The following is an 11,705-nucleotide window of genomic DNA, read 5'->3' on the forward strand; positions in this document are numbered from 1 at the left end:
GTTAGATATTTCACTGTATTGTATTTTTAAAAATATACTTATTTCGTTGTTACCTTTCCCCCTTCCACCTAAACGTCACATTTTGCAGCTCATGGTGTTACAGCAACATACCAGCCTCCTAGCCCCATTAACAATCAAAGTATAATCGTAAACTTTATATAAATATAAATTATTAACCTTATTAGGAATCATGAAAAATCGGTTTACCTTGAAGGCAACCTCACTCTTTTCGTTGTTTCAGTATTGTGACGTAAGACGCACAGTACGTACAGCGCACCGCACGTTAGGGTCCAGAAGCGCCATCGGAACTTTGGAGAGGGTTAGATATCTTTATATTTGTAAATTAAAAACGTAAAATAATATATCTGCTCGCGTTGTTAAGCTGTGCATGCTGCAGCTGTGGCAGAGAATACACACTCAACTAATCGTTTAGGTTATTGTTGCTTAACTTGTTGTTTTTGCTCTGTCTGAACTGTAGCAACAAAGCTAACGTTGTTAGCAGCCCTGCTAAGCACTAAGTTCCATTCATTCGTAGCTGGCGGTGACATTAGTACAGACACAGCTCACGGCGTGTGTGTATGTGAAACTTTCAGCTCAGAAAACACTAGTTAACGGTTGACATTGTGTGTTTTGTTACAGTCAGATAAGTTGTCACTATTTGACGGCCCCGTTCTGGTCATATTGACCCAACATGTATCGTCCTAAACCGACTCTGAAGGACCGACAGCACCTGTATAGGCTCATCATAAGCCAGCTGCTTTATGATGGATACACCAACATCGCCAACAGTCTCATCAGTGAGGTCAAACCACCGACTGTCGTGTCGCCCTCTGAGCAGCTCATGCAGCTGGCAAAGATTGGTAAGAGCTGCTTTCCCTCATGTCTGCATTATTCTGTGTGTATATATACAGCATCAGACAAAAGTTAAGATACACCGACTCATTCAAGGATGTTCTATCATTATTTTGTCACTAATTTAAACATTGTAGAATAACTAAAGTCATAAGTATGAAATAATACACATGGAGTCATGTAGGAAAACAAATGTTAAACAAACCAAATGATGTTTTATATTTTAGATTCCTTTAAGTAGCCACTGTTTGTTTTTGATGGCAGTTTTGCAATATCAGAATCAGTCTCCCACTATATTAGCTACAGGTACTAAGTGGTGGTGTACTGGTGTGTATTATATTGACTTGTGTTCCTTATATTTTCTTAACTTTACCACCTCTGTCAGGGATGGAGAATGATGACAGTGCAGTTCAGTACGCCATAGGACGCTCAGATACAGTAGCACCCGGTGTGGGTATCGATCTGGAATTCGATGCCGATGTCCAGACCATGTCTCCTGAGGCGTCAGAGTACGAGACCTGTTACGTCACCTCCCACAAGGGTCCTTGTCGCGTCGCCACGTACAGTCGCGACGGCCAGCTGATCGCCACTGGCTCTGCAGATGCTTCCATCAAGATCCTGGATACTGAGCGCATGCTGGCTAAAAGCGCTATGCCCATCGAGGTGAGGCAGGTTTGAGAAGCTGAATAGGATGTTTGTAGCCCAGCAGGCCTATGTTCACACTTCTTTCTGTTTCTGTGTCTTGTCAGGTAATGATGAACGAGACGGCACAGCAGAACATGGAGAATCATCCTGTGATTCGGACACTGTACGACCACGTCGATGAAGTCACCTGCCTGGCTTTCCACCCCACTGAACAGATTCTCGCCTCTGGCTCCAGAGATTACACCCTTAAACTGTTTGACTACTCAAAGCCCTCTGCAAAAAGAGCCTTTAAATATATACAGGTCAGATTTTTGTCACAGGTTTCAATTTGTTCTGTGTTTAAGTCAAATTGGCTGTATTGAAAGCGTTGACGCCTGTATGAAATCTAAAACTAAAAAATGTACGTTTGTGGCATTAGACACATTTCAGTACTCAGCCTTCACCTCTTCCCTCACAGGAAGCCGAGATGCTGCGCTCCATCTCTTTCCACCCGTCTGGCGACTTCCTGCTGGTGGGGACGCAGCACCCGACGCTGCGCCTCTACGACGTCAACACCTTCCAGTGCTTCGTATCGTGCAACCCGCTGGACCAGCACACCGACACCATCAGCGGTGTCGCCTACAACCCCAGCGCCAACAGCTACGTCACCTGCAGCAAAGACGGCAGCATCAAGCTGTGGGACGGCGTCTCCAACCGCTGCGTGACCACCTTCGACAAGGCCCACGACGGGGCCGAGGTGTGCTCCGCCATCTTCTCCAAGAACTCCAAGTACATCCTGTCCAGCGGCAAAGACTCGGTGGTCAAACTGTGGGAGATCTCTACGGGCAGGACGCTGGTCAAATACACAGGTGAAGATGATGTTTGTTTTTACTGCTGATACAGCAGAGCTAACATTTTCAATTATAGTGGAGGATGGAGATTTGATGTTATTTTCTTTATTTGGTGTCAGTTTCCCTCCTAAAAGTTAGTTAGGAGGTTTATTGAGGAACTTAGTTTGGTCTGTAGGGATTTTCTTCTCTTGGAGCGGTGCTAGCAGGGGTTTAACTAGCGGATATAATCAATATAATAATATAATAATAATAACAATAATAATAATAATAATAATAATAATAATAATAATAATAATAATAATAATGATAATATAATTTTAAAAAACCCGTCCTGTGTGAGGAGTGTATGTGGCTGACACAGAAATAACTAACCAGACACATGTCCATCAGAAACAAAGCTGCTTTCACCTCATATATAGTTTATTTCCTACAACTGATCCCATTCTGCTTTCTATCTTATTCTGTCTCACTGAATATAATTAAAATGTATAATGAGATGGTCTGATCTGAAACATTCTATTATTGGTTATCAAAGTCCAACTCTATGTAGAAAGACAGGGCTGGCAGCAGCACACACACACACACACACACAGCAGAGATAAAGGTGTCCAGTGTGGTCATGGCCTTGCTATGCTGAAATCAGCTGGTGAACCTACTGAAGTGCTGCCGGTTCATTAATGCTGAGTCGTTACATTCATCCAGAGAAACAAAGAGGAAAGTCGCTGCTTCAAGATCACACACATTAATGTCTTTATCACAGGTCAGCTTCAAATCTTTGTCTGTCATTTTGACGGACAGGGTTGTAAAACTTTCATCATGATCTATTATTACCCCTCATTTTAATTGTCATCTTTTAAAATGATGATAAGATATATTTAATAGCTGCACCGCTCTGTGACCCACAGTGATCACAGACTGGTTACATCCAGTCTGTAGCTCTTCAACACGTTTTCAGCAGCTGGATAATGAGATGTGTTAAGGCCCACATGCTTTGAAGGAGATCTGTTGTGGTAGATTTAGTTACCTCTGTCATGTGCTGTATGCGCTAAATTGAAAAGGTTTGTGCATGTTCATGTGTGAGCGTGATGTCACAGAACTCGCCGTCATGTGTTTTGATCTGAGTGTCGTCTCTGTCTCACCTGGAACATTCATCAAGTCTTCTCTGGACTTATCCTCCTCCACATCAGTCCCTTTTTTTCCATCTGATTTTCAGTTCTTGCCGTTATGTTTTGTCCACTTGTGCAAATGTTCTGGCTTTTTAAAACAAATGAATGTGTGAAGTCACAGCAGGAAACACTTACTACAAAGTCCTGACACTTCACAGTCTCACAGGCAGCGGCATCCAATCATAAAATGAATTTCATCTGGAAAAATTCCTGAATGATGAAAACATAAAGAGGTGTATACAACTTAAGAGAGACACATGGTGTTGTTGTAGGCAGAATAACTTCCTATCTTATAATAACCAGTCTGATTGTTGAAGTATATTTGGATGTTTGTTGAATGCAGAATCCAACAATGCTGTAATATACATAACTGTGCTGCTGCTGCTGCTGTATTTGCATTTGATGCTTTTTACAGTGACTTATTTGACTGCAATTACATGGTGTGCAAATTTGAGACAGATCCATCCCTGACTAGACCAAGGAGCTTACAGTATAGAGGGGTCACATGTTAGGAATGTGATCAGATTAGATCTCCCAGTCAAGTTTTTCTGGCCCCAGCCCCTGAGATCTGATTCCTTAAATATGACAAATCTGCTGATCAGAGTCACTTGTATTTACACAGCAGTAGAAGACATGCAGTGTTGACGTAATGTATATTTAACATTAAAATGACAGCTGTGGTCACAAGTGACCCAAATACGGTTGCAAAGGGGTGGAAAATTTCCGGAAAGTTTCCAGTAAATTTCCATGGGAAGTTAAGCTGGGGAATTTTGGAAATATTCCAAATTGGAAACTTTCCATGGGAATTAAGGGAATTATGGGAATTTATGGGAATTAAATCGGAATTTATGGGAATTGAATGGGAATTTATGGCAACTGAGGGTAATTTAGTGGAAAGGTATCATCATTTGATTGATTAATTGGATAAAAAAAAGTCCACCCCTTCATTAGAAAACTGAACATTATTTTAAGTTGATGATAAAAAATGTGCACAATGTCGCTTGATGTCCCTGAGCTGTTGAAGTTATATTAAATTATACAATTATTTATAATTTAATATAAAAAAACAACTAAATGTTATTATTCTTAATGGTTTCACACACAACTCTGAAAAAATACAACAATGTGTCTGTGAAGCTACACATCCCTGAGGGGGGGGGGGGTGTCCAATGTATCCTGGTGGAGATACAACTCAAAATATACAAGATGTTTACTATTACTATACTATTAGTTATTGTTATTAGGTGCAAATGATATAACTAGTAACATCAAAGTTCCACTCCTGTCTGTTAAAGTGATATTTACTGTATAAATTGTGGTTTATTTGGTTTTGACCAGTTTTATTTTTTCCACCATAAGGCTAAATATAGCACTTAGCAAAATATCCCTAAATATATTACCATATAATGTCATCAAAACCACAGGCTCAAAAGTCTGGCTTCAAGTTGTGTGCTCTGGGCTCCAAAGTGTGGTCTAGGATTGTAGAAATCATCTGTGCATGTGATGGAGGAATGCACAGTGCATGCAGGGGGCGTGGTCTCAGATAGCATAGATATTCAACTGTACTGCCTGATATCTGGTTGTTTTAGTCAGGATTATGGTAAAATATTATTTTACACAACTATATTTAAGTTCCCTAATAAGAACATACCTTCAGTTTAGTCAATTCCCGGTTTATTCCCGTTAATTCCCATTAATTCCCGTTAATTCCCATGGAAAGTTTCCAAGTTTGAAAATTCCCGGAATTTTGCAACCCTAAATCCAAACACCAAAGCTCCTGATTCAGCACAGTTACACCGATCATGTTAAATTATTGCCGTGATGTAGATGGAAGTTGGAGGAAGTGACTCCTGATGCTGACAGGACTCCATGTGTCAGAGACAAGATGTGTCACTAAGTTGGAAGTACAGAAGCACGTAAACTACTCAGTTAAACAGCATCGATAAATGGCTCGTGTCCTTGTAACGTCTTTCAGTTTCAATTATGATAAGAGAGAACTCATGTTTGTGTCAAAGATGTTCAGTATACATTACAAAACCAATGTGAATAACAGCGCAGTGCTTAGATGACAGTACAGTGTATCAGATACTATGTGATCAACTGTAGACAATAACAACAGCAGCATGTAGTTGTTTTAAAACAGGAAGTTAGATTAGATAAGAAACTTAATTGAACAAAGTGTCAAAGCAGCAGCAGGAAGTGTAAATGTTAAGTATAGATAAGTAATAAATAATACTTTAGTAATATACAGTTGGAGTGTCTACTATATACAAAATTACACCAATTATGGCATAAAAGATAAGATGGTTAATTCTAGATAAATGTGTCCAAAACTGTGAAGATTATATTATACTGCAGTGTCTCCTAGCAAAGTGCTTCTTTAGTGCTTTTCTATGCAGTCTGCTGTAAAGTGTTGAGATGAGGCTGGAAATGGATTTATGCTTGAACTACAAATGCTGTAGATTAATAATTAATTCAGTTTAATATTTGGCTTATTGTCATGTGACATGTATTTATTTCCAGTATTACATCATCTGCCAGGGTTTACATACATTCATTACAATCTAAACATTAATTCCATTTATGGAGCAAAAAAAAGAGTCGAAATATTTCAATGAACATCAGTATAAATGTCAGTGTAATATGTAAGAGATGATAATAACATGTTTTACAGCCCATGATTGAACACAGTTCTGCACAATCATTAGTCACTGAATGTACACACTTGTTAGGTAATATCCCACTTACACCTTATTTACCAATTAAATGTCACATGTAAAGCTATAAACTAAGAACATCAGAATATCAGTTGTTGACCACATATTAAATAAGACATTTTAAACATCATAGAATATAGTTCATTTGTAGTTTGTGTTGCTAAACGGGAAATGTTGCAACACAGTGATGTGTTATGTTACGTGATACAATTCCAACTATCTCACTCTCTTCAGTCTTACCTGTTACTATATTTTCTGTGTGGTATGAGTTCATTTCCTCTCAGATCCAGCTGCCTCTGACACTCTAACCCCTTGAATCCATCAGGCGCAGATGCACCACGTTCCTGCTCCACCTCCAAAGCCGATCGCTGCCGCTCTAGTCAATGATTATGATTCCACTGTGCTCACCGCGGTATAAATATTAATATTATTATCTATTAACAACGGAAGACGCTTTGAAGCCTAGTCAAACTCCACAGAGAAGATTGAGCTGGACAGGAAGTCAGACACAGAAACAGCATAGAGCATCTGGTCAATTTTCATAATAAAACAACCCATGTTGACCCCAGATCTTATTTAAACATGAATAAAACACACAAATAGAGAGCATGTGTTACCTACAGAGCCACTGTAGAAGCTCAAAAATCAATGAAAATGATCAAATCAGCTAAATCTTAAATTTAGTTATGCTGTTACTACAGTAATTGCGGTAAAAGACAGTCGTTGACCAGGCTGCTGTAATTACTGTATTAACAGTGCATCTTAATTTAAAAGGTGGATTGTTGAGTACACTACACCGGACTTCTGGAACGCTCCCGGTGGGGTTGTACACGCTTGGTGGTAACCCCGGGTAACAGCTTCACCATGGTTCATGTTACTTAGCTCTTGAAGTTAACTACGATTTTCAGATTGACTAGAGGCTGCAGTTATTACCAGTTGCAGTTTAATACAGGTGCAGACATAATGTCGCAGGTGTCTAGTTAAACTGTTTGCTTACTAAGAATTAATTCATGCCGTCCAACAAAGCAGAACGTAGAATTTTAAGTGGTCATGATGATTAAAAAAAAAAAACGCTTATTCACAGTGAATACACAGACATGATGGTGTTCTTGTTCACACGCATTACACAGTCCTACTTCCATCATCATCACAGTGACGCAGACTACATTTATCTGACTGTTCGTTGGTAATATTACGTAAGAGGCAGCTCAGAAAAGAAGAAGAAGCAACGCAGCATCACAGTGATAACAGATAAGGAGGTGATTTCCCTCCTTGTGGTATTTCTTAAGAAAATTATTTTCTGCAGAATATAGAAACATCTGGTGTCATTGTTATGATTATGTGGCATTTCTTGAAATCATTGAACTTATCAGGTCTATTAGTTTTGAACTGAAATAGACACATTCCATGAATTAGATATTTTACACAAAGTAATAAATAGAAGTTCCTGCAGTAGAAACAGCCCTAGAGACCCCTGTTTGTCTTTTCTACGGGGGATAGGAGATCTCAAAATTGTGTTTAGTTAGGCGCCTTTTTAAATGTTGAAAGTTAAGAGTGCAGAAGGACACAGAATATTATAATAGTAGTATGGTCATGTTCTTAAGTAGCTGCATTTTTGATGACTCAGTTAATGATCAAAGATAGTTAAGTGATTGGACGAAGAGCACTACTAGAATAATCCCCACTGTCAGTAAACCTAGAAAAGCCAAACATTCTCCGAATGATCTCGGTCTCTGGTTTGGGGCTGTAAAGTGTCACGAAGCTGTCAAGTTATTTTACTAGATTATCTAGAATACACTAGATTAGTTTCAAGTGAACATGTGTATAAAGGTGAGACTTGTGGGCACCCATAGAACCTGTTTTCATTGTGCTATCTTGAGGTGAGAGGTAACCAGACCTTTTTAAGAATGACCATGACAGAAATCACCTGAGCATTACAGTTGGCCCTGCAATCTGCAAGAGTTTGGCATGAATCTCCCGTTTCCTCTTTTCTTTCTCCTGGATTTTTTCCCGCAGTAATATATTTATATTACTTTGTGATAGTTTCAGTGTAGTCAAAGTGTGAACTGAAGCCCCTAGCTGACATTTCTCTGACATTTAAGTAGCTTTTCTCTATTTGAGTTGGAGTGGGAACTGGGATTGGTTTATGTCATCATTTAAAACTGTGAGGTGGAACAGTGCTAACCTGACCTTCACTGCAGTTCACTTCAGAGCTTTATTGTCCCTCGAGGGGAAATTTGGTTTGCAGTGACAGTAACAAAAAACAACTAACATAACAACCATAAATAGATAAATAAACAGTGACATACAACACAACCAACTTGATAAGAACAATTACAATCCGAATAAAAATAAGAAATGTTGTTTTTAGGGTTTGTACAGGTTAACTGTGATAGCATGTGGGACAAAAGAAAATTTGAACCTATTTGTTGGTGCTCGAGGTAGCCTGAATCTCCGTCCAGACAGCAGAGGAATGAATTCTTCCAAAAGTGGATGATCAGAGCTGGACAAGATTGACCGTGCTTTTTTAAAAACAAGCCTGTCAGAGATCTGAGAGAGAACGCTGCTGCAGGACGATTACCATACTGGCATCTTGCACAATTTTTTGCAGAGGATTTTTGTGCTTTATTGACAAGTTTCCATAAAACGAGATTAAGCAAAACGTTAAAATGAACTCAATAAAAGCTTTATAAAATGAAACCATTAAAGTCTTGTCAACATTAAAAGAATTTAGTCTGCGCAGAAAGTCTAATCTCTGCAGGCCCTTTTTGCAGATTGTTGAAGTGTTGAGATCATGAGTCAGGTTTTTATCTATCACTGTCCCCAAGTACTTGTAGGAAGCAACTATCTCCACAGCTGTACTCTTGATCAAAGTTGGGCAAGCTGGTTGTGATATATGCACACTGACTGACTTTTAATTAGAGTTAGTTATTATTTTATATATGTTATGTTATATTAGATAAATGTAGATATTGTATCAGTCAGCTGATTCGTAACAAAAAATAGCAGTGCATGAGTTTCAAGTTATTTAGAAACTCTGCTGCTGTTACACAGTTTGTCCACCAGATGGCACTGATTTTTTTTTTTTTTTTTTTAACAGAGTTGCAGTCAATCACTCAGCAGCAAAAACAGCCACTGCTGCAGCTCCAGCATCTCAGAAGCTCATCCACTCAGAATGGACAGATAGAATGAATGAATTATTGTGTAATCAGTTCATCTATCCATCCATTTTTTATGCCACTTACCTGGCCCCAGGTTACCTTCATTGCTTTTTCATTGTTGTTTTGAGCCGGACGATAGTGACACTAGTGATGAATTCAGCCTGGTATTAAAAAGGTGTTTGGTGGGTGTATGGGAGCGGTGGTTAATATTCATTCCACCAAGTTACAACATCCCTGGTTTGACCTTTTAGAAAGGAACCTCAGCTACATGTCATTCCTCTTTCTCTCCCACTGTTTCCTGTCAGCCTCTGCCTACGTTCAAGTAAAGACAGAAATACTCAATATATACTACTTTCCTTTTTAAAAAGCATTCAGTTAAATTATATGAACACTGAACAAATCATGTGGTTTTTATTCACACATTTTGAATAACCACATTTTAGTGATCCGTATAAAAAATATGTTACATGTTTGAGACTGATGTTGATGTTTGCCTCAATAATCCATTTAACCCTCCTGTTGTCAGATTTTGTCCCACTGGGTCAAAATTGAGCTGGCCTGGTCTGGTTATACCTTTTTATCCAATTTCATTCCAACTTGTCACCAAAGGTTTTTCACATGTTGTTCAAAATGATGGTTAATAGACTTAATTTAAATGAAATTATACCTCGTTTTTGAGGGTCAAAATTGACCCGAGGAGAAGAGTCCTAGACAAATCGATGATGTCAGTTTTGATACATTTCTCACTTATCGCCCTGCCTTAATTAATTTAATGAAACATGAATGAATACTGTTGACTGTATGATGCTGACAGAGGTGACGTAACCTTGTTTACAGGTGCGGGTCTGAGCGGTCGTCAGATGCACCGCACACAGGGAGTGTTCAACCACACGGAGGACTACGTGCTGCTGCCGGACGAGCGCACCATCAGCCTGTGCTGCTGGGACTCGCGCACGGCTGAGAGGAAGAACCTGCTGTCCCTGGGCCACAACAACATCGTCCGCTGCATCGTCCACTCACCCACCAACCCCGGCTTCATGACCTGCAGCGACGACTTCAGGGCCCGCTTCTGGTACCGACGCACCACCACAGACTGAGACACGTCCTCCACTCACTCTCTCTCTCTCTCTTTTCTCCACCCTCCGATCCTCCTCCCGCCCCACCTTAACGTCTCCCAAAGAGAGAGAAGCAAACAGGATGCAGGACAGCCTTCCATGACCTCACTGAAGTCATCACCGTCTGATCTGCAGCATTCTTCACTTTGTGTTTACTTTGAAAATTTGTGCAGCGGAGTTTGTGAGACTCATCTGTAGAAAGAGTTTTCCATCGCACCAATTTAAAGAGTAAAGAATGAGGGCAGCTCGAACTCCCAGATGTCCGTTATTCCTAAGAACTACACTCTGTGAATGATATGCAGCACTCAGTCTAAGGTTCCTCTCACTGCTTTGAAAAGTTGAGTTGTAACACACACATTTCTCATACGTTTTGTCGTAATTGACTGCAGTTGGTTTGTTGTCTTTTCCACTTTTATATTTTGTGTATGTTATTTGTTGTAATTCAGATTTTTATTAAAAGATGAAAAAAGAAAAAAAACAGTCTCTTCCATGTATTTAAAGGTGAAAACTCCCCTCAGAAGCCATAACTATGGTAATATCCTGTAGATACTTTAAGAAATTGTTGCAACACACACACACACACCCAGTGTTATGATCATATATATAGATTAGAAATGAGATCAGTTTCCTCTTCATAGACTTTGTTGCATTCAGGGACCTTCCCAAAACATGTAAAAGAAAAAAGAAAAAATAACAGAAAAGCAACCAAAGCTCCTAAGTTTTCCTTCTCGACTCTGGCCCGCACCCTCAGACTGGAAGGTCACGGTGCCCCATCACACCCCCCCCCTCCTTGCATTCCCTAACCCCCCTCACCCCAACTCTCCCAGACGCTGCTGCTGTGTGTTTGTGTGTGTGTGCGTGTGTGTGTCGTCCAGACAACAACGAGCAGAGGCGCAAGAATTTATGCTTCAAACAAACTTCACCACTACCCCCCTCCCCTCCCAAAACCCCCCAAACGTGCGTTATAAATCTGTCACACACGCAGAGGAATTAGTCAAATTCATAAAGTAGGAAGCAAAAAAACCCAAATAATGACCAAAAAGAAAAAAGTCCCTCAGTTGGTTATTTGGAAAATGAAGAAAAGGATGTACTTCTGCTTTATTAGAAAGATGAAGGGGAGGGTGTGAAATTTAGTAAGGTAGAAAAAATAGAATGGTGAGGTATAGGGCAGCTGCAGAAAGAGGGAGGGAGGAGGAGAGAGAGAGAGGGGGGGGTGAGG

General features: G+C 39.8%; 1 protein-coding gene across 2 annotated transcripts; it reads left to right on the forward strand.

Annotated features, from left to right (window-relative positions):
* The first annotated feature begins 279 nt into the window (after nt 1-279).
* cstf1 (cleavage stimulation factor, 3' pre-RNA, subunit 1) lies at nt 280-10,954 on the forward strand. Of its 2 annotated transcripts, XM_053315100.1 has the most exons (6): nt 280-319; nt 640-860; nt 1,238-1,515; nt 1,602-1,799; nt 1,955-2,345; nt 10,209-10,954. In XM_053315100.1, exons 2-6 carry the CDS (start codon nt 692-694, stop codon nt 10,466-10,468), a joined length of 1,296 nt encoding a protein of 431 aa, XP_053171075.1. In that variant the 5' UTR covers nt 280-319; nt 640-691; the 3' UTR covers nt 10,469-10,954. The 2 variants fall into 2 exon arrangements, with proteins under 2 accessions (XP_053171075.1, XP_053171074.1); XM_053315099.1 differs by having other exon boundaries at nt 305-860.
* The last annotated feature ends 751 nt before the right edge of the window (nt 10,955-11,705 follow it).

This window comes from Scomber japonicus, chromosome 3 (assembly GCF_027409825.1).
Source record: "Scomber japonicus isolate fScoJap1 chromosome 3, fScoJap1.pri, whole genome shotgun sequence".
In the NCBI taxonomy this organism is placed as follows: domain Eukaryota; kingdom Metazoa; phylum Chordata; class Actinopteri; order Scombriformes; family Scombridae; genus Scomber; species Scomber japonicus.